Raw genomic sequence first — 23,734 nt, 5'->3', positions numbered from 1 at the left:
GAAGACTGAGGAATAGGACATCCGAATCAATGGCCGGTAAGGCTGGAGTATCCGGCACGCGGCTTCGGAGACGGTCCACATAGTGATTATACTTGCGGCCCTGTGTCCGTACTAGGTAAGAAACTGGATCCGTTTTTGACAACACAACGCTCGGGATCCAAGCAGCCCCGTTGCCGAAGTTCCAGATGTGTACCACGTCTCCCAGGGCGAACTCGCATAGTGACCTGTGTCCGCCTCGGTTTGGACCCGAGCGTGATGGATTTTCCCACCAATATCCGGAACGTCATGTCTCATACGGGTACGGAGACAACGACCCATCAGCATCTCGGCTGGTGAAGGGGCGACACGATGGCGCAGTGGTTAGCACTGCTGTCTGACAGCACCGAGGACCGGGCTCGATCCCGGCCCCGGGTCACTAACCTCGTGGAGTTGGAAAATTCTCCCTGTGTCCGTGTGGGTCTCACATGGACTTTCCAAAGAAATCACCATTAGAACCGTTGTGGAGAAGGACAAGGTCCAATCAAAAATACTCCACTGGAAAAAGGCGAACATTAGTGAGATGAAAAATGACCTGTCCCACGAGGAATGGAATCAAAATTGATCTGCAAAATATCAGCAGAGTGGACACATTCCCACAAAGAGAATGGAAGAGATTCGAAACTTCGAACCCCCTCTAAAAATGCCAACATTAAAATCAGACACACAAAGGAGACTTGTGGCAATTATAATGTTGGTACAACCAAGATGAAAATAGGGAGTACAGAGGAAAGTTAAAAAGAATAACAGGGGTAAAGAGAGAACATAGAATTTCCTAGAATTTCCAGTGCAGAAGGAGGCCATTCGGCCCATCGAGTCTGCACCGGCTCTTGGAAAGAGCCCCCTACCCAAGGTCAACACCTCCACCCTATCCCCATAACCCAGTAACCCCACCCAACACTAAGGGCAATTTTGGACACTAAGAGCAATTTATCACGGCCAATCCACCTAACCTGCACGTCTTTGGACTGTGGGAGGAAACCGGAGCACCCGGAGGAAACCCACGCAGACACGGGGAGAACGTGCAGACTCCGCACAGACAGTGACCCAAGCCGGGAATCGAACCTGGGACCCTGGAGCTGTGAAGCAATTGTGCTAACCACAATGCTACCGTGCTGCCCCTGAGAATAGATTAGCAACTCATAAAAGGGAATCCAAAAATCTTGTTCAAATGCCTAAGTAATAGAAATACTTAGGGACCGCAAAGGAGTAATTTGGTGTTGGGAGGGGGCCTGGCTGTAGTACGAAATTAGTATTTTGCATTAGTCTTCACTGGAGCAGAGGATGCGAATGTAGCAGTAAAGGAGGAGGCAGTGATAACATTGGACAGGGTATAAACTGAGCCGGTACTTAAAGCAGAGCGGTCGCCCAGTCCAGATAGGACGAGCTTCCTCAGTCTCCGAGGGAAGTAAAGGTGGAAATTTCAGAGGCTCGGACTGCAAATCTCCATTCCTCCCGAGAAACAGGGGATGTACCAGCGGGCTGGAGGATCGCAAACGTTTCTCAGTTGTTCACAAAGGGGAAAGGGAGAACACAGCAAATGCAGTCAGCCTAACGTCAGTGGTGGGGAAAAGGTTGAGGCCAATTATCCAGGAGAAAACTAACTGGGATTTTTCAAAAAGAGCACAAGAGTCAGAAATGCAAAGAGCTGGGAGAGAAATAGGAACAGACTTCAGGGGCACATCGGAGACAGTGGCAGAATGGCAATGCCATTAACTAGTAATCCAGAGGCTCGGGCTAATGCTCTGGGGACAGGGGTTCAAACCCCATCCCGGCAGCTGGTGGAATTTAATAAAATCTGGAATTAAAAGCATGAACCCATTGTGGATTGTCATAAAGACCCAGCTGCAACCCTTACCTGCTCTGCCCTTGATGTGACTCTAAAATGCCCTCTGAAATGGTCCAGCAAGCCACTCAGTTGTATGTAACCACCACCACATCTAAAAGGAATTTCATTTAGGCCACTCGGCCCATCGAGTCTGCTCCGCCATTCAATCATAGCTGATATTTTCTCATCCCCATTCTCCTGCCTTCTCCCCATAACTCCTGATCCCCTTATTGATCAAGAACCTATCTATCTCTGTCTTAAAGACACTCAGTGATTTGGCCTCCACAGCCTTCTGCGGCAAAGTGTTCCACAGATTCACCACCCTCTGGCTGAAGAAATTCCTCCTCATCTCTGTTTTAAAGGATCGTCCCTTTAGTCTGAGATTCTGTCCTCTGGTTTTAGTTTCTCCTACAAGTGGAAACATCCACTCCACGTCCACTCTATCCAGGCCTCGCAGTATCCTGTAAGTTTCAATAAGATCCCCCCTCATCCTTCAAAACTCCAACGAATACAGACCCAGAGTCCTCAACCGTTCCTCATACGACAAGCTCTTCATTCCAGGGATCATTCTTGTGAACCTCCTCTGAACCCTTTCCAAGGCCAGCACATCCTTCCTTAGATACGGGGCCCAGAACTGCTCACAATACTCCAAATGGGGTCTGACCAGAGCCTTATACAGCCTCAGAATTACATCCTTGCTCTTGTATTCTAGCCCTCTTGACATGAATGCTAACATTGCATTTGCCTTCCTAACTGCCGACTGAACCTGCACGTTAACCTTAAGAGATTTGTGAACAAGGACTCCCAAGTCCCTTTGTGCTTCTGATTTCCTGAGCATTTCCCCATTGAGAAAATAGTCTATGCCTAAATTCCTCCTTCCAAAGTGCATAATGAAAAAATGAAATGAAATGAAAATTGCTTATTGTCACAAGTAGGCTTCAAATGAAGTTACTGTGAAAAGCCCCTAGTCGCCACATTCCGGCGCCTGTTCGGGGAGGCTGGTGCGGGAATTAAACCGTGCTGCTGGCCTGCCTTGGTCTGCTTTAAAAGCCAGCTATTTAGCCCTGTGCTGAACCAGCCCCTGCGACGAAAGCCACGCAAACACGGGGAGAATGTACAAACTCCACACGGACAGTGACCCAGAGCCAGGATCGAACCTGGGACCTCGGCGCCGTGAGACTGCACTGAGCCACCGTGCTGCCCTACACACCACATAACCTCACACTTTTCCACATTGTATTCCATCTGCCACTTCTTTACCCACTCTCCTAGCCTGTCCAAGTCCTTCTGCAGCCCGCCTGCTTCCTCAATAGTACCTGCCCCTCTACAGATCTTTGTATCATCTGCAAACTTAGCAACAGTGCCTTCAGTACCTTCTTCCAGATCATTAATGTATAATTGTGAAAAGTTGTGGTCCCAGCACCGACCCCTGAGGCACACCATTTGTCTCCGGCAAAGTCCTCCTTACTAACACCTGGGGGCTTGTGCCAAAATTGGGAGAGCTGTTCCACAGATCGGGTTAAGCGTGGACAAAGAAGCCTCTTGCTGATTACCACCTATCAGGACCCGAAGAAGGACTTGAAACATTTTCTCAGTTTCTCCCTCCACAAATGCTGGCCCACAATGGCCCACACTGCAAAAGCACAGGCATTTCAATCTTTCGCACCCTGTTGTGATCTTCTCTTCAGACCATAAGACATAGGAGCAGAAAGAGGCCATTCGGCCCATCGAATCTTCTCTGCCATTCAATCGTGGCTGATGTGTTTCTCTTCTTGCAGAACAAGAAGGTGAATACGACAATGGCCTGATGCTGGACAACTTCATCACGTTTTTCATCGCAGGTCAGTCAGAATACTCTCCACCACTCCCTGGCATCAGAATCCTCTCCTTCCCTGGCATTGGTAATTAAAACTAAGAAATTACAGTATAGAAATCAATTTTTTAAATCCTGATATCATACTGCTGGATTTAGAGGCACAAAATTGATCTTTCCGTTTGCTGATACGTGGGTTTCCTCCAGGTGCTCCGTTTTCCTCCCACAAGTCCCGAATGACGTGTTGTTAGGTGAATTGGATTACTGTAACATCCTTGTTACATGTATCTCAAATCTCCTGTTTAATGCCATCCCCTACCTTACCACTACTGTTTGGAGGCCTATAGACAATTCCCACCCTTTGTTACTTCTTAGTTCCACCCAGACCGATTCTACATCTAGATTTTCTCCTCTCTCACTATTGCACTGATTTCATTGAACAACATCACCCCACCTCCTTTCCTTTTTGTCCGACTTTCCTAAATATCAAGTACCCCTGGATATTCAGTTTCCCGCCTTGGTCACCCTGCAGCCATGTCTCCGTACTCGCAGTCATATCTCACACGTATATACCAGTTTGCACTGGTATTTCATCTACCTTATCGGAAATGCTCCGCGCATTCAGTTACAGTGCCTTTAGGCCTGTCGATGCAATGCCTTTAGATTTCCCTAAGGAGAACAGCCCTAGCTTCTCCAGTCTCTCTCTAGAGAACTGAAGTCCTTCATCACTGCTACCATTCTCGGGAATAATTTCGGAACCCTCACCAATACCTTCCCACCCTTCCTAAAGTGTGGTGCTCAGAATCAGCATAACTGGTGTTTTGTTCTGTTTGTTTTGTTCCTCACAGGTCAAGAGACAACAGCCAATCTGATCGCCTTCGCCATCATGGAGTTGACACGGCAACCTGAAATAACAGCAAAGTACGGAGACCAGGGGTGTGACTGCAGGGGCAAAGGTTGGGAAGGGCCTGACACTGGGGAGGAAGAAAGTTCTGAACATATGGGAGGGAGGGAGGTCAGGGAATATGGAGGGAGAGGGCATGGGAGGTAAAAACAGAAAATGCTGGAAATACTCAGAAGCATCTGTGGAGAGAGAAAAACAAAGTAAATATTTTGATGTCGTATGACTCTTCAGAGCTGAAGGGAGCTGGAAAAGCGATGGATTTGACACTGTGAGAGAGGGGTTGGAGTAGGTAGAACATAGAACATAGAACATTACAGTGCAGTACAGGCCCTTCGGCCCTCGATGTTGCGCCGACCTGTGAAAACACTCTAAAGCCCATCAACACTATTCCCTTATCGTCCATATGTCTATCCAATGACCATTTAAATGCCCTTAGTGTTGGCAAGTCCACTACTGTTGCAGGCAGGGCATTCCACGCCCTTACTACTCTGAGTAAAGAACCTACCTCTGACATCTGTCCTATATCTATCTCCCCTCAATTTAAAGCTATGTCCCCTCGTGCTAGACATCACCATCCGAGGAAAAAGGCTCTCACTGTCCACCCTATCTAATCCTCTGATCATCTTGTATGCCTCAATTAAGTCACCTCTTAACCTTCTTCTCTCTAACGAAAACAGCCTCAAGCCCCTCAGCCTTCCCTCATAAGATCTTCCCTCCATACCAGGCAACATTCTGGTAAATCTCCTCTGCACCCTTTCCAATGCTTCCACATCCTTCCTATAATGCGGCGACCAGAATTGCACGCAATACTCCAAATGCGGCCGCACCAGAGTTTTGTACAGCTGCAAATGACCTCATGGCTCCGAAACCCAATCCCTCTACCAATAAAAATACCGTACACCTTCTTCACAACCCTCTCAACCTGGGTGGCAACTTTCAGGGATATATGTACATGGACACCGAGATCTCTCTGCTCATCCACACTACCAAGAATCTTACCATTAGCCCAGGCCTCTGTCTTCCTGTTATTCCTTCCAAAATGAATCACCTCACACTTTTCTGCATTAAACTCCATTTGCCATCTCTCAGCCCAGTGCTGCAGCTTATCTATGTCCCTCTGTAACTTGTAACATCCTTCCGCACTGTCCAAAACTCCACCAACCTTAGTGTCATCTGCAAATTTACTCACCCATCCTTCTACACCCTCGTCCAGGTCATTTATAAAAATGACAAACAGCAGTGGCCCCAAAACAGATCCTTGTGGTACACCACTAGTAACTGGACTCCAGTCTGAACATTTCCCATCAACCACCACCCTTTGTCTTCTTCCAGCTAGCCAATTTCTGATCCAAACTGCTAAATCACCCTGAATCCCATGCCTCCGTATTTTCTGAAATAACCTACCGTGGGGAACCTTATCAAACGCTTTATTGAAATCAATATACACCACATCAACTGCTTTACCCTCATCCACCTGTTTGGTCACCTTCTCAAAGAACTCAATAAGGTTTGTGAGGCACGACCTACCCTTCACAAAACCGTGTTAACTATCTCTAATCAAATTATTCCTTTCCAGATGATTATACGTCCTATCTCTTATAAACCTTTCCAAGACCTTGCCCACAACAGAAGTAAGGCTAACTGGTCTATAGTTACCGGGGTTGTCTCTACTCCCTTTCTTGAACAAGGGGACAACATTTGCTATCCTCCAGTCTTCTGGCACTATTCCTGTAGAAAAAGTTGACTTAAAGATCAAAGCCAAAGGCTCAGCAATCTCCTCCCTAGCTTCCTAGAGAATCCTAGGATCAATCCCATCTGGCCCAGGGGACTTATCTATTTTCACACTTTCCAGAATTGCTAACACCTCCTCCTTATGAACCTCAAGCCCTTCTAGTCTAGTAGCCTGAATCTCAGTATTCTCCTCGACAACATTGTCTTTTTCCTGTGTGAATACTGACGAAAAATATTCATTTAGCACCTCTCCTATCTCCTCGGACACCACGCACAACTTCCCACTACTGTCCTTGACTGGCCCTACTCTTACCCTAGTAATTCTTTTATTCCTGACATATCTAAAGAAAGCTTTAGGGTTATCCTTGATCCTACCTGCCAAAGACTTCTCATGTCCCCTCCTGGCTCTTCTTAGCTCTCTCTTTAGGTCCTTCCTAGCTAACTCTCGAGCGCCCTAACTGAACCTTCATGTCTCATCTTTACATAAGCCTCCTTCTTCCTCTTGAGAAGTGTTTCAACTGCTTTAGTAAACCACGGTTCCCTCGCTCGACCACTTCCTCCCTGCCTGACAGGTACATACTTATCAAGGACACGCAGTAGCTGTTCCTTGAACAAGCTCCACATTTCCATTGTGCCCATCCCCTGCAGTTTTCCGATGCATCCTAAGTCTTGCCTCATCGCATCATAATTGCCTTTCCCCCAGATATAACTCTTGCCCTGCGGTATATACCTATCCCTTTCCATCACTAAAGTAAACGTAATCGAATTGTGGTCACTATCACCAACGTGCTCACCTACCTCCAAATCTAACACCTGTCCTGGTTCATTACCCAGTACCAAATCCAATATGGCCTCGCCTCTCGTTGGCCTATCTACATACTGTGTCAGAAAACCCTCCTGTACACATTGGACAAAAACGGACCCATCTAAAGTACTCGAACTATAGCATTTCCAGTCAATATTTGGAAAGTTAAAGTCCCCCATAACAACTACCCTGTTGCTTTCGCTCCTATCCAGAAGCATCTTTACAATCCTTTCCTCTACATCTCTGGAACTTTTCGGAGACCTATAGAACACCCCGAACAGGATGATCTCTCCTTTCCTGTTTCTAACCTCAGCCCATACTACCTCAGTAGACCGAGTCCTCATCAAACGTCCTTTCTGCCACCGTAATACTGCCTTGACTAACAATGCCACCCCTCCCCCTCTTTTACCACCTTCCCTGAGCTTACTGAAATGTCTAAACCCCGGCAACCATTCCTGTCCCTGCTCTATCCATGTCTCCGAAATGGCCACAACATCGAAGTCCCAGTTACCAACCCATGCTGCCAGTTCACCCACCTTATTCCGGATGCTCCTGGCATTGAAGAAGACACACTTTAAACCACCTTCCTGCCTGCCGGTACACTCCTGCAACTTTGAAACCTTACTCAACCTCCTGTATACTGGAGCTACAATTCAGGTTCCCAATCCCCTGCTGAACTAGTTTAAACCCTCCCAAAGAGCATTAGCAAATTCCCCCTCCCCGCCCCGCCAGGATATTGGTACCCCTCTGATTCAGGTGTAGACCATCCCGTTTGTAGAGGTCCCACCTACCCCAGAATGAGCCCCAATTATCCAGGAATCTGAAACCCCCCCTCCTGCACCATCCCTGTAGCCACGTGTTCAACTCGTCTTTCTCCCTATTCCTCGTCTCGCTAGCACGTGGCACGGGTAACAACCCAGAGATAATAACTCTGTTTGTCCTAGAACTAAGTTTCCACCCTAGCTCCCTGAATTCCTGCCTGACATCCCTATCCCTACCTATGTCGTTGGTACCTATGTGGACCACGACTTGGGGCTGCTCCCCCTCCCCCTTAAGGATCCCGAAAACACGATCCGAGACATCACGGATCCTGGCACCTGGGAGGCAACACACCAACGGCGAGAGTCTCTCGTCCCACAGAATCTCCTATCTATCCCCCTAACTATGGGGTCTCCAATGACTATTGCTCTACTCCTCTCCCCCTTCCCTTCTGAGCAACAGGGACAGACTCTGTGCCAGAGACCTGTGCTCCATGGCTTACCTCTGGTAAGTCCCCCCCCCCCCCAACAGTATCCAAAGCGGTATACTTGTTACTAAGAAGAACGACCACAGGGGATCCCTGTACTGACTGCTTCGTCCCAGCCCCTCTCACCGTCACCCATCTATCTTTATTCTTCGGAGTAACTACATCCCTGAAGCTTCTATCTATGACCACCTCTGCCTCCCGAATGATCCGAAGTTCATCCAGCTCCAGCTCCAGTTCCCTAACGTGGTTTCTGAGGAGCTGGAGATGGGTGCACTTCCCACAGATGAAATCAGCAGGGACACTGTCGGCGTCCCTCACCTCAAACATTCTGCAGGACGAACATTGCACTACCTTCCCTGCCATCCCCTCTAGATAAAAAAGGAAAAAGAAAGAAAGAGCTTACCTGTTATTCACTCTACCCCTCAGGTTAAAGGAGGTGGAAGGGTGGGGGACACTACAAGTGTAGTGTCTAGGGTTTAGAAACTGCCCAACTTAAATACAGGTAAAAATAAAACACTTAACCAGCAACCACTGCGCCCCACACGAAAACAGCAATCAGCTGTTATCGTCCTGCGCAAACAATTTAAATCTTTACTACTTACCCAGCAGTCACTCTGTCCTCACTCCGACTGGATTCAGCTGGAAACTCCTGACAGTAAGTTTTTAAAAAATTTACTCCCCTTCTCAGCAAGCACTCACTCAGCAACCACTGCGCCCCGCACGAGAACACCTGAGGGAAAAGAAAAGAAAAACTACTTACCAGTCACCAGCCAATCACTTACCTGCAGGCTGTGATGTCACGGTTCAACTTCTTTCTACTTCTACCTGCCCTCGAGCCTTCCTCTTGATCTTGACAGCGGTTGGTTTTTTTTGGTTAGAGGAGGGGGTAGGGAGGGAAACACTGAAGAGGTGTTTCGGGTTTAAGTGTCACTTGACAACAGCTCCTCCACAAACCACCTTGGAGGTGGAGCAAAACGGAAGGTCTGGGATAGTTGGGAGCTCAGGAGATCTTTGACAAAGAGGTTTTGGACACAAGACAAAGGGAATGTTAAAGATAGTGTAACGACTGAAGCAGGTGCTAACAGGGCAAGCAGATCAGTCAGCTGAATGTATTCATAGCAGGGCAAGGGTCAGTACTCTCCAAAAGCAAAACATGCCTGAGGGAATGGGAGGTTAGGTTGTGGACCAACCCGAGAATGGGAGCAGAAGCAGGACCAGAGCCGGGGCTGGGATCAAAGTGAGGCCAGGTATCAGAGAGGGAGCACTTGCAGGTATGGCATGGAAGCACAGTGCTTAGCACTGTTGCTTCGCAGCTCCTGGGTCCTGGGTTTGATTCCTGGCTTGGGTCACTGTCTGTGCGGAGTCTGCACGTTCTCCCCGTGTCTGCGTGGGTTTCCTCCCACAGTCCAAAGACGTGCAGGTTAGGTGAATTGGACATTCTGAATTCTCCCTCAGTGTACCTGAACAGGTGCCGGAATGTGGCGACTAGGAGCTTTTCACAGTAACTTCATTGCAGTGTTAATGTAAGCCTACTTGTGACAATAATAAAGATTATTATTAAATTGAAAAAGTGAGGCCAGGTATCAGAGAGGGAGCAGAGGCAAACCTTTATTAAAAATTAATTTACGGGATGTGGGAGTCGCTGGGGCCAGCATTTATCGCCCATTCCTAGTTGCCTTTCAGAAGGTGGTGGTGAGTTGCCCTCTTGAATCGCTGCAGTCCCTGCCGTGTAGGTACACCCATTGTGCTGTTAGGGAGGAAGTTCTAGGATGTTGTCCCAGCGACAGTGAAGGAACGGCGATATATTTCCAAGTCAGGGTATGGTGAGTGACCTAGAGGGGAACCTCCAGGTGGTGGGGTTCCCAGGTATCTGCTGCCCTTGTGGACCATCTGGGATGTTGATAGTGGGGGATTCAGCAATGGTAATGCCATTGAATCTTTTTTTTTTATTGATGGGACATGGGCGTCACAGGCTGTGCCAGCATTTATTGCCCATCCCTCATGCCCTTGAAGGGCATTTCAGAGTCAACCACGTTGCTGTGGGTCTGGAGTCACATGTAGGCCAGACCGGTGAAGGGCGGCAGATTTCCTTCCCTGAAGGACATTAGTGAACCGGATAGGTTTTACGACAATCGACAATGGTTTCATGGTCATCATCAGATTTTTATTGAATTCAAGTTTCACCATCTGCAGTGGCGGGATTTGAATCCGGGACCCCAGAGCCTTACTCAGGGTTTCTGGATTACTAGTCCAGTGACAATACCACTATGCTACTGCCTCTGCTTAAGGGGTCATGGTTAGGTCCTCTCCTGTTGGAGATGGACATTGCCTGGCACTTGTGTGGCACGGATATAACTTGCCACCTATCAGCCCAAGCCTGGATTTTGTCCAGGACTTGCTGCATTTGGACACGGACTGCTTCATTATCTGAGGAGTCACGAATGGTGTTGAACATTGTGCAGTCATCAGCGAACATCCCCACTTCTGACCTTCTGAACGGAGGAAAGTCGTTGAGGAAGCAGCTGAAGAGGTTGGGCCTAGGACACTACCATAGAAAGCATCCTATCGGGCTGCATCACAGCCTGGTATGGCAACTGCTCGGCCCAGGACCGCAAGAAACTTCAGAGAGTCGTGAACACCGCCCAGTCCATCACACAAACCTGCCTCCCATCCATTGACTTCATCTACACCTCCCGCTGCCTGGGGAAAGCGGGCAGCATAATCAAAGATCCCTCCCACCCGGCTTACTCACTCTTCCAACTCCTTCCATCGGGCAGGAGATACAGATGTCTGAGAACACGCACGAACAGATTCAAAAACAGCTTCTTCCCCACTGTCACCAGACTCCTAAATGACCCTCTTATGGACTGACCTCATTTTTTGTTTTTATTAAATATTTTATTGAAAATTTTTGGTCAACCAACACAGTACATTGTACATCCTTTACACAATATTATAACAACACAAATAACAATGACCTATTTTATAAACAAAAAATGAATAAATAATAAATAACAAAAATGGAAACTAGCCCTAATTGGCAACTGCCTTATCACAAGTAACACTCTCCAAAAATATAATTTAACAGTCCAATATATAATTATCTGTAGCAACGACCTATACATATTATACAGTATATATTAACAACCCTGAGAGTCCTTCTGGTTCCTCCTCCTCCTCCCCCCCCCCCCCCCCCCCCCCGATCCTGGGCTGCTGCTGCTGCCTTCTTTTTTCCATTCCGTCTATCTTTCTGCGAGGTATTCGACGAACGGTTGCCACCGCCTGGTGAACCCTTGAGCCGACCCCCTTAGGACGAACTTAATCCGCTCTAGCTTTATAAACCCCGCCATGTCATTTATCCAGGTCTCCACCCCCGGGGGCTTGGCTTCTTTCCACATTAGCAATATCCTGCGCCGGGCTACTAGGGACGCAAAGGCCAAAACATCGGCCTCTCTCGCCTCCTGCACTCCCGGCTCTTGTGCAACCCCAAATATAGCCAACCCCCAGCTTGGTTCGACCCGGACTCCTACTACTTTTGAAAGCACCTTTGTCACCCCCATCCAAAACCCCTGTAGTGCCGGGCATGACCAAAACATATGGGTATGATTCGCTGGGCTTCTCGAGCACCTCGCACACCTATCCTCCACCCCAAAAAATTTACTGAGCCGTGCTCCAGTCATATGTGCCCTGTGTAATACCTTAAACTGAATCAGGCTTAGCCTGGCACACGAGGACGACGAGTTTACCCTGTTTAGGGCATCTGCCCACAGCCCCTCCTCGATCTCCTCCCCCAGCTCTTCTTCCCATTTCCCTTTTAGTTCATCTACCATAGTCTCCCCTTCGTCCCTCATTTCCCTATATATATCTGACACCTTACCATCCCCCACCCATGTCTTTGAGATCACTCTGTCCTGCACCTCTTGTGTCGGGAGCTGCGGGAATTCCCTCACCTGTTGCCTCGCAAAAGCCCTCAGTTGCATATACCTGAATGCATTCCCTTGGGGCAACCCATATTTCTCGGTCAGCGCTCCCAGACTCGCGAACTTCCCATCCACAAACAGATCTTTCAGTTGCGTTATTCCTGCTCTTTGCCACATTCCATATCCCCCATCCATTCCCCCCCGGGGCAAACCTATGGTTGTTTCTTATCAGGGACCCCCCCAAGGCTCCAGTCTTTCCCCTATGCCGTCTCCACTGTCCCCAAATCTTCAGTGTAGCCACCACCACCGGGCTTGTGGTGTAGTTCCTCGGTGAGAACGGCAATGGGGCTGTCACCATAGCCTGTAGGCTAGTCCCCCTACAGGACACCCTCTCTAATCTCTTCCACGCCGCTCCCTCCTCCTCTCCCATCCACTTACTCACCATTGAAATATTAGCGGCCCAATAATACTCACTTAGGCTCGGTAGTGCCAGCCCCCCCCTATCCCTGCTACGCTGTAAGAATCCCTTCCTCACTCTCGGGGTCTTCCCGGCCCACACAAAACCCATGATGCTCTTTTCAATCCTTTTTAAAAAAGCCTTCGTGATCACCACCGGGAGGCACTGAAACACAAAGAGGAATCTCGGGAGGACCACCATCTTAACCGCCTGCACCCTCCCTGCCATTGACAGGGATACCATATCCCATCTCTTGAAATCCTCCTCCATCTGTTCCACCAACCGCGTTAAATATAACCTATGCAATGTGCCCCAATTCTTAGCTATCTGGATCCCCAGGTAACGAAAGTCCCTTGTTACCTTCCTCAACGGTAGGTCCTCTATTTCTCTACTCTGCTCCCCTGGATGCACCACAAACAACTCACTCTTCCCCATGTTCAATTTATACCCTGAAAAATCCCCAAACTCCCCAAGTATCCGCATTATTTCTGGCATCCCCTCCGCCGGGTCCGCCACGTATAGTAGCAAATCGTCCGCATACAAAGATACCCGGTGCTCTTCTCCTCCCCTAAGTACTCCCCTCCACTTCTTGGAACCCCTCAACGCTATCGCCAGGGGCTCAATCGCCAGTGCAAACAATAATGGGGACAGAGGGCATCCCTGCCTTGTCCCTCTATGGAGCCGAAAATATGCAGATCCCCGTCCATTCGTGACCACGCTCGCCACTGGGGCCCTATACAACAGCTGCACCCATCTAACATACCCCTCTCCAAAACCAAATCTCCTCAACACCTCCCACAAATAATCCCACTCCACTCTATCAAATGCTTTCTCGGCATCCATCGCCACTACTATCTCCGTTTCTCCCTCTGGTGGGGCCATCATCATTACCCCTAACAACCTCCGTATATTCGTGTTCAGCTGTCTCCCCTTCACAAACCCAGTTTGGTCCTCGTGGACCACCCCCGGGACACATTCCTCTATTCTCATTGCCATTACCTTGGCCAGGACCTTGGCATCTACATTTAGGAGGGAAATAGGTCTATAGGACCCGCATTGTAGCGGGTCCTTTTCCTTCTTTAAGAGAAGCGATATCGTTGCTTCAGACATAGTCGGGGGCAGTTGTCCCCTTTCCTTTGCCTCATTAAAGGTCCTCGTCAGTACCGGGGCGAGCAAGTCCACATATTTTCTATAGAATTCGACTGGGAATCCATCCGGTCCCGGGGCCTTTCCCGCCTGCATGCTCCTAATTCCTTTCACCACTTCTTCTACCTCGATCTGTGCTCCCAGTCCCACCCTTTCCTGCTCTTCCACCTTGGGAAATTCCAGCCGATCCAAGAAGCCCATCATTCTCTCCCTCCCATCCGGGGTTGAGCTTCATATAATTTTTTATAAAATGTCTTGAACACTCCATTCACTCTCTCCGCTCCCCGCTCCATCTCTCCTTCCTCATCCCTCACTCCCCCTATTTCCCTCGCTGCTCCCCTTTTCCTCAATTGGTGTGCCAGCAACCTGCTCGCCTTCTCCCCATATTCGTACTGTACACCCTGTGCCTTCCTCCATTGTGCCTCTGCAGTGCCTGTAGTCAGCAAGTCAAATTCTACATGTAGCCTTTGCCTTTCCCTGTACAGTCCCTCCTCCGGTGCTTCCGCATATTGTCTGTCCACCCTCAAAAGTTCTTGCAGCAACCGCTCCCGTTCCTTACTCTCCTGCTTCCCTTTATGTGCCCTTATTGATATCAGCTCCCCTCTAACCACCGCCTTCAACGCCTCCCAGACCACTCTCACCTGGACCTCCCCATTATCATTGAGTTCCAAGTACTTTTCAATGCACCCCCTCACCCTTAGACACACCCCCTCATCTGCCATTAGTCCCATGTCCATTCTCCAGGGTGGGCACCCTCCTGTTTCCTCCCCTATCTCCAAGTCCATCCAGTGTGGTGCGTGATCCGAAATGGCTATAGCTGTATACTCCGTTCCCCTCACCTTCGGGATCAATGCCATACCCAGCACAAAAAAGTCTATTCGCGAGTAGACTTTATGGACATAGGAGAAAAACGAGAACTCCTTACTCCTAGGTCTGCTAAATCTCCACGGGTCTACACCTCCCATCTGCTCCATAAAATCTTTAAGTACCTTGGCTGCTGCCGGCCTCCTTCCAGTCCTGGACTTCGACCTATCCAGCCCTGGTTCCAACACCGTATTAAAATCTCCCCCCATTATCAGCTTTCCCATCTCTAGGTCCGGAATGCGTCCTAGCATCCGCCTCATAAAATTGGCATCATCCCAGTTCGGGGCATATACGTTTACCAAAACCACCGTCTCCCCCTGTAGTTTGCCACTCACCATCACGTATCTGCCCCCGTTATCCGCCACTATAGTCTTTGCCTCGAACATTTCCCGCTTCCCCACTAATATAGCCACCCCCCTGTTTTTCGCATCTAGCCCCGAATGGAACACCTGCCCCACCCATCCTTTGCGTAGCCTAACCTGGTCTATCAGTTTCAGGTGCGTTTCCTGTAACATAACCACATCTGCCTTAAGTTTCTTAAGGTGTGCGAGTACCCGTGCCCTCCTTATCGGCCCGTTCAGCCCTCTCACGTTCCACGTGATCAGCCGAGTTGGGGGACTTCCTACCCCCCCCCTTGTCGATTAGCCATCACCTTTTTCCAGCTCCTCACCCGGTTCCCACGCAGCTGTATCTCCCCCAGGCGGTGCCCCCCCGCCCATCCTCTCCCATACCAGCTCCCCCCTCTCCCCAGCAGCAGCAACCCAGTAATTCCCCCCTCCCACCCCCCCCCGCTAGATCCCCCGCTCGCGTAATTACTCCCCCCATGTTGCTCCCAGAAGTCAGCAAACTCTGGCCGACCTCGGCTTCCCCCCGTGACCTCGGCTCGCACCGTGCGACGCCCCCTCCTTCCTGCTTCTCTATTCCCGCCATGATTATCATAGCGCGGGAACCAAGCCTGCGCTTCTCCCTTGGCCCCGCCCCCAATGGCCAACGCCCCATCTCCTCCACCTCCCCTCCTCCCCCCATCACCACCTGTGGGAGAGAGAAAAGTTACCACATCGCAGGATTAGTACATAAAACCCCTCTTTGCCCCCCACATTCGCCCCACCACTTTGTTCGAACGTTCTTTTTAATAACCCGCTCATTCCAGTTTTTCTTCCACAATAAAAGTCCACGCTTCATCCGCCGTCTCAAAGTAGTGGTGCCTCCCTCGATATGTGACCCACAGTCTTGCCGGTTGCAGCATTCCAAATTTTATCTTCTTTTTATGAAGCACCGCCTTGGCCCGATTAAATCTCGCCCTCCTTCTCGCCACCTCTGCACTCCAGTCTTGATAAACGCGGATCACCGCTTTCTCCCATTTACTGCTCCGAGTTTTCTTCGCCCATCTAAGGACCATTTCTCTATCCTTAAAACGGAGGAATCTCACCACTATGGCTCTGGGAATTTCTCCTGCTCTCGGTCCTCGCGCCATCACTCGGTATGCTCCCTCCACCTCCAACGGACCCGCCGGGGCCTCCGCTCCCATTAACGAGTGCAGCATCGTGCTCACATATGCCCCGACGTCCGCTCCCTCCACACCTTCAGGAAGACCAAGAATCCTCAGGTTGTTCCTCCTTGCGTTGTTTTCCAGTGCCTCCAACCTTTCCACACATCGTTTCTGATGTGCCTCCTGCGTCTCCGTCTTCACCACCAGGCCCTGTATATCGTCCTCATTCTCGGCTGCCTTTGCCTTCACGACCCGAAGCTCCCGCTCCTGGGTCTTTTGTTCCTCCTTTCGCCCTTCGATCGCCTGTAGTATCGGGGCCAACAGCTCTTTCTTCATTTCCTTTTTGATCTCTTCCACACAGCATTTCAAGAACTCTTGTTGTTCAGGGCCCCATGTTAAACTGCCACCTTCCGACGCCATCTTGGTTTTTGCTTGCCTTCCTTGCCGCTGTTCTAAAGGATCCACTGCAATCTGGCCACTCTCTCCTCCTTTTTCCATCCGTATCCAGGGGGGATTCCCTTCTGGTTTACCGCACAGTGTTTTTAGCCGTCAAAATTGCCGTTGGGGCTCCTATCAAGAGCCCAAAAGTCCGTTTCACCGGGAGCTGCCGAAACGTGCGACTCAGCTGGTCATCGCCGCACCCGGAAGTCTGGACTGACCTCATTAACACTACACCCTGTATGCTTCATCCGATGCCAGTGCTTATGTAGTTACATTGTATATGTTGTGTTGCCCTATTATGTATTTCTTTTATTTCCTTTTCTTCTCATGTACTTAATGATCTGTTGAGCTGCTCGCAGAAAAATACTTTTCACTGTCCCTCGGTACACGTGACAATAAACAAATTCAATCCAACCCTGAGGAACTCCTACAGTGATGTCTGTCATAATATACACCAGTATATTATGGTGCAGACACACACACACACACTGATGGACATGCAGTGGGACCAATCAACACACACAACACCGCAGCCAATCACCAGTGAGAGCACACGCACTTTAAAGACAGGGGACAGGAGAGTTCCCGCTCATTCTAGTAGCAGCCAGCTCGGAGCACAGAGCTCACAGCCTGCAACACAGACATTCACCATGTGCTGAGTGCATCGACTGGTTAGGACTAGGAAAGGGTCAACAGTTAAAGCTGGTATTGCATTTACCCACAGTTCAAGTATGTTAATATCGTTAACCTTATAATAAAATAGAGTTGCACCACTTCCAGTGTTGGTGACCTGTTTGTGATCCAGAACCCCCAACACATGGTACAAGGAGTGGTTGCATACTAGCACTTCTGAGACCCACCTGCAACTAATCAGCATTCCGGCATCCTGAAGTATGGAGAACATCAACCCTCCGCCGCCGCTCCGCATCACCGGCAATCTCAGGGTCAATTGGAAGATTTTTAAACAGCGCTTCCAGCTCTTCCTCGAAGCCACGGACAGGGAGAACGCCTCGGACACCAGGAATATTGCTCTGCTCCTCTCCACGGCCGGGTAACACGCCATCCACATCTTCAACTCCCTCACATTCGCAGACAACGAGGACAAGACAAACTACAAGACGGTTCTCCTCAAATTCGATACCCACTTCAGCATAGAGGTCAATGAAAGCTTCGGAAGATACCTGTTCCAGCAGCGCTTGCAGGGTAAGGACGAGCCTTTCCAATCCTTTTTAACACACCTCCGCATCCTTGCGCAGTCCTGCGGCTACGGGCCCACCTCCGACTCCATGATACGCGACCAGATCGTATTTGGTGTTCTGTCGGACCCCCTGCGTCAGCAGCTCCTCAAAATTAAGCAACTCACCCTAGCGACTGCCATCGAGACCTGTGTCCTGCATGAAAATGCCACCAGCCGGTACTCCCACATACAGGCGGCTGAAAAGGTCCCCACGAGGCGGAACGGGTCCAAACAATTGAACACCTCCAAGGCTGCAGCCTGGATGAGGGCGGCCATTTCGCGCGCTTTTCGCGGCCTCCCGCGCTTGTATGCGCCAAACGAGGGGACGGTGATTTGGAGGAACGTGATGTGCAGGCGCGCACCACGCAGGACTGCACCACGCATGCGCGGTGGCGCAACGAGCGTACTGACGTCACGACGTGCGGCAACTGTGGCTCTGCCCATTTAAAGCGGCAATGTCTTGCAAAATCACGACAATGCCTACGATGTGGCAGACTTGGCCACTATGCTGCCTGCTGCCGAGCAGCTCAGCCTGCCAATTCGCATCGCTTCAGCCAGCCTCGCAGGAACGTTCGGGCAATTCAATCCATGTTCACCGATTCCGACTTCCTGCAGATCAGTGACACCGAGGACCCGAGGGAGCCTTTTCTAGTCGCTGTTATAACAAAGAACAGGCTGTCCCCGAATCAAAACCACCAGCCGCTGTCGGTGCACAGCATTGATCCAGACGACGAGTGGTGTGCCACCCTGACGGTCAACTGATCCCAGATACGATTCCGCCTGGACACTGGTGCTTCCGCTAATCTCCTAGCGTGGTCAGACTTTCAGACCCTTGGGGTTAAACCAACCATTCTTCCGTCGACCTGCCAGCTAGTGGACTACAATGGCAACGTCATTCCTGCTACCGGTTCATGCCAACTCGAAGTGACGCACAACTTGCGAAAAGCCATCCTTCCCTTCGAGATCGTGGGCTCCTCAAAGGACTCTCTGCTAGGCGCACAGGCGTGCAAACTCCTAAACCTCGTTCAATGGAAGGACACGTCTGCCTTCCAGGATGCGGACTTCAGGGCGCAACACAATGCCATCATCGACCAGCACCGCGACGTTTTCGAAGGCATGGGCACGCTTCCATACACTTACAAAATCCTGCTCAAACAAGATGCCACGCCTGTGGTGCATGCACCTCGCAGAGTCCCAGCACCCCTCAAGGACCGCCTCAAGCAGCAGCTGCAGGACCTCCAGGATCAAGGAGTGCTCTCCAGAGTGATGGAACCAACCGACTGGGTCAGTTCCATGGTGTGCGTAAAGAAGCCTTCCGGCGAGCTCCGGATCTGCATTGACCCAAAGGATCTGAATCGCAACATAATGAGGGAGCATTACCCTATCCCCAAGCGCGAGGAGATCACGTGCGAGATGGCTCGGGCCAAGCTCTTCACCAAACTTGATGCCTCGAAAGGATTCTGGCAAATTAAACTAGACAGGTCCAGCAGAAAGCTGTGTACCTTTAATACCCCGTTTGGCAGATACTGCTACAACAGGATGCCGTTTGGGATTATATCGGCATCAGACGTATTCCACCGGATCATGGAGCAAATGATGGACGGCATTGAGGGTGTGCATGTCTATGTTGATGACATCATCATTTGGTCCACCACCCCGCAGGAGCATATCAGTCGCCTCCAGCGCGTTTTCAAACGAATACGGGACCAAGGCCTTCACCTCAACAGAGCCAAATGTTCCTTCGGCCAGACGGAACTCAAGTTCCTGGGGGACCACATCTCCCGGTTGGGTGTGCGGCCGGATGCGGACAAGGTGGCAGCCATCATGGCCATGCAGAAGCCAGCGGATAAGAAGGCGATCCTCCGATTTTTAGGCATGGTCAACTTCCTGGGGAAGTTCATCCCCAACCTCGCCTCCCATACTACAGCTCTTCGGAACCTGGTCAGGAAGACGACATACTTCCAATGGCTTCCCGCCCACGAGCGCGAATGGGAGGAGCTTAAGACCAAGCTTACCACGGCCCCAGTATTGGCATTTTTTGATCCCACGAAGGAAACAAAAATTTCAACGGATGCCAGCCAATTCGGCATTGGGCGGTGCTCCTGCAACGCGATGAGGCCTCATCATGGGCCCCCGTTGCATATGCGTCACGTGCCATGACCCCCACAGAACAGCGCTACGCGCAGATCGAAAAGGAGTGCCTGGGCCTGTTGACTGGGGTCGACAAATTTCATGATTACGTGTATGGCCTTCCCCAATTCACTGTCAAGACCAACCATCGCCCGCTGGTCAACATTATACAAAAAGACCTGAATGATATGACCCCTCGCCTTCAGCGCATTCTGCTTAAACTCTGGCGGTACGATTTCCAGCTCCTATACACCCCGGGCAAGGACCTGATCATAGCCGACGCTCTGTCCAGGGCAGTCAACACCCCGTGTGACCCAGAGGGGTTCGTCTGCCAGGTTGACGCCCATGTGGCCTTCACGGCCTCCAATCTGCCGGCCACGGAGGAACGCCTTATCCACATTCGCCGCGAGACTGCGGCACACCCCCTACGTGTCATGCGCCACATGACGGACGGGTGGCTCAAGGGCCAATACCCGCAGTTCTACAATATCAGAGACGATCTGGCGGTAGTCGATGGTGTTCTCCTGAAGCTGGACCGCATTGTGATCCCGCACAGCATGCGCCAGCTCGTTTTGGAATAGCTACACGAGGGCCATCTTGGCGTGGAGAAGTGGCGACGGAGGGCCCGAGAGGCTGTGTACTGGCCCGGCATCAATGAGGACATCGCCAACACAGTGCTCAACTGCCCCACCTGTCAGCGGTTCCAGCCGGTCCAACCACGCGAGACCGTACAGCCCCATGAGTTGGTCACGTCCCCTTGGTCTAAGGTAGGCATTGACCTGTTCTACGCGCTCGGCGGGGACTATGTTCTGATTGTAGACTATTTTTCGAACTACCCGGTGGTCGTACGCCTGCACGACATCACATCATCGGCGGTCATCCGTGCCTGCAAGGAGACCTTTGCTCGTCACGGCATTCCACTCACTGTGATGTCGGACAATGGCCCCTGCTTCGCAAGCCAGGAGTGGTCCAACTTTGCCAGCAGGTACAACTTTGTGCATGTGACATCCTGTCCCCTGCACCCCCAATCCAATGGCAAAGCGGAAAAGGGCATCCACATCGTCAAACAGCTCCTCTGCAAGGCTGCCGATGCAGGATCCAACTTCTACCTCACCCTGCTGGCCTATTGCTCGGCCCCACTGTCCACGGGCCTGTTGCCAGCCCAGCTGCTCATGGGTCGCACCCTCAGGACCACGGTGCCGTCCATTCACGTCCCAGACCTCGACCACGTTCCGGTCCTTCAGCGGATGCAGCCGTCTTGTGGACAACAAAAGGCGGCGCATGACGCTCGGGTGACTGATCTCCCTGCTCTGGCGCCGGATGACAACGTCCGCATCCATCTTCCGGAGGGTGGCTGGTCTGCAACTGCTGTGGTTCTTCGGCAGGTGTCTCCCCGCTCGTTCCTGGTTCGTCTGCCAGATGGTTCCATTCGCCGCCGCAATCGGCGTGCCCTTCGTCTCATTCCACGCTCGCTACGTGATCCTCCACCGGTGCCACGCCCTCCTGTTGCCCCCAACCTGGACTATGTGGAGATTCCGAATACTCTGCATCCTCCTCACTCTGCCGTGGCCCAGCCCGTTCCTCAGCCGGTGGCTCCTGACCCACCCTTGAGGCGGTCAACCAGAATTCGTCGCCCACCTCAAAGACTTGACTTATGAGTTTTACGATGTTGGACTCTTTGATCTGTTCTGTTATCCTGTTTCATCGTTCCAGTAGTTTGTATATAATGTTCATTTCGTTGTTGGTGTGACACCCTATTTCTCTGCACCAGGCACCTTCCCGTGTAAATAGATTAGCCTCATGTACATAGTCATGTAAATAACACGCACACACATAGTCAGGTACATTCACGACACGATATTTATTGTCACGCAGGCACATGTTCTTTATATAAAAGGGGGGATGTCATAATATACACCAGTATATCATGGTGCAGACACACACTGATGGACATGCAGTGGGACCAATCAGCATACACATCACCGCAGCCAATCACCAGTGAGAGCACACGCACTATAAAGACAGGGGACAGGAGAGTTCCCGCTCATTCTAGTAGCAGCCAGCTCGGAGCACAGAGCTCACAGCCTGCAACACAGACATTCACCATGTGCTGAGTGCATCACCTGGTTAGGACTAGGCAAGGGTCAACAGTTAAAGCTGGTATTGCATTTACCCACTAATATAGTTAACCTTATAATAAAATAGAGTTGCACCACTTCCAGTGTTGGTGACCTGTTGGTGATCCAGAACACCCAACACATCAATGTCCTGAAGTTGAGATGATTGACCTCCAACCACCACAACCATCTACCTTTGTGCCGGGTATGACTCCAACCAGTGGAGAGTTTTCCCCTGATTCCCATTGACTCCAGTTTAGCGCGGGCTCCTTGAGACCACACTCGATCAAATGCTGCCTTGATGTCGAGGGCAGTCACTCTCTCCTCACCTCTGGCATTCAGCTCTTTTGTCCATGTTTGAAGCAAGGCTGTAATGAGGTCAGGAGCTGAGTGACCCTGGCAAAACCCAAACTGAGCGTGTAAGTGCTGCTTGATAACACTGTTGATGACCCCTTCCATCTCTTTCATAGAATCCCTACAGTGCAGAAGTAGGCCATCCAACCCATCGGGCGTGCACCGACCCTCTGAAAGAACACCCTACATAGTTCCAGCCCCCCTCCCTAACCCCGTAACTCCACCTAACCTACACGTCTTTGGACACTCGGGGAATTTAGCATCCACCTAGCCTGCACATCTTTAAACTGTGGGAGGAAACCAGAGCACCAGAGGAAACCCACACAGACACAAAGAGAATGCGCAAACTCCACACAGATGGTCACCCAAGGCTGGAATTGAACCCGGGTCCCTGGCGCTGTGAGGCAGCAGTGCTAACCACTGTGCACCAAGCTGCCATGCTTTACTGGTGATCGCGAGTAGGTGGTGCGGTAATTGGCTGGGTTGGATTTGTCCTGTTTCTTGTGTACAGGACACACCTGGGCAATTTTCCACATTGCCGGGTAGATGCCAGTATTGTAGCTGTGCTGGAACAGCTTGGCTAGGGGTGTGGCAAGTTCTGGAGCACAAGTCTTCAGTACTATTGCCGGGATGCTGTCAGGGCCCAGAGCCTTTGCAATGTCCAGTGCCTTCAACCATTTCTTGATATCACGGGGAGTGAATCGTATTGGCTGAAGACTGACATCTGTGATGCTGGGACCTCCGGAGGAGACCGAGTGGATCATCCACTCGGCACTTCTGGCTGAAGATTGTTGCGAATGCCTCAGCCTTGTCTTTTGCACGGATGTGCTGGGCTCATTGAGGATGGGGATATTTGTGGAGCCTCCTCCAGTGAGTTTAATTGTCCACCACCATTCATCGGTGTGTCATGGGTGTGATAGGACTGCAGTTGTGGAATTGCTTGGGTGGGTTTCTCCGTCCCTCCGAGCCAGATTCCTGGTTCACCACGCCAGCGGGATGCTCCGTTTCTCCAGCTAGTCAATGGGGTTTCCCATTGTGGGGCAGCCCCACACCGTCGGGAAACCCCCGAGCGCCGGCAAAACGGGGAATCCCGACGGCGGAGAATCCAGGGCCTTATCTCTGTCTGTTACTTGCTGCTTCTGCTGTTTGGCTCACAGTCCTGTGTTGTAGCTTCACCAGGTCGACACCTCATTTTCCGGGATGCCTGATGTTGCTC

The 23,734-nt window shown here is 50.7% G+C and overlaps 1 protein-coding gene across 1 annotated transcript in view; it reads left to right on the top strand.

Moving 5' to 3' along the window:
• Nucleotides 1-23,734, top strand: part of LOC140406291 (cholesterol 24-hydroxylase-like) — a 201,133-nt gene that overhangs the window by 117,663 nt on the left and 59,736 nt on the right. Inside the window, exons 9-10 of the mRNA XM_072494406.1 lie at nt 3,643-3,705; nt 4,526-4,598. Coding sequence (XP_072350507.1) covers nt 3,643-3,705; nt 4,526-4,598 — 136 coding nt within the window. The remainder of the gene's footprint in view (nt 1-3,642; nt 3,706-4,525; nt 4,599-23,734) is intronic.

Source organism: Scyliorhinus torazame, chromosome 2 (assembly GCF_047496885.1).
Source record: "Scyliorhinus torazame isolate Kashiwa2021f chromosome 2, sScyTor2.1, whole genome shotgun sequence".
Lineage (NCBI taxonomy): Eukaryota > Metazoa > Chordata > Chondrichthyes > Carcharhiniformes > Scyliorhinidae > Scyliorhinus > Scyliorhinus torazame.
The sequence above is the reverse complement of the archived record's forward strand: the minus strand, read 5'-3'. Positions and strand labels throughout refer to the sequence as shown.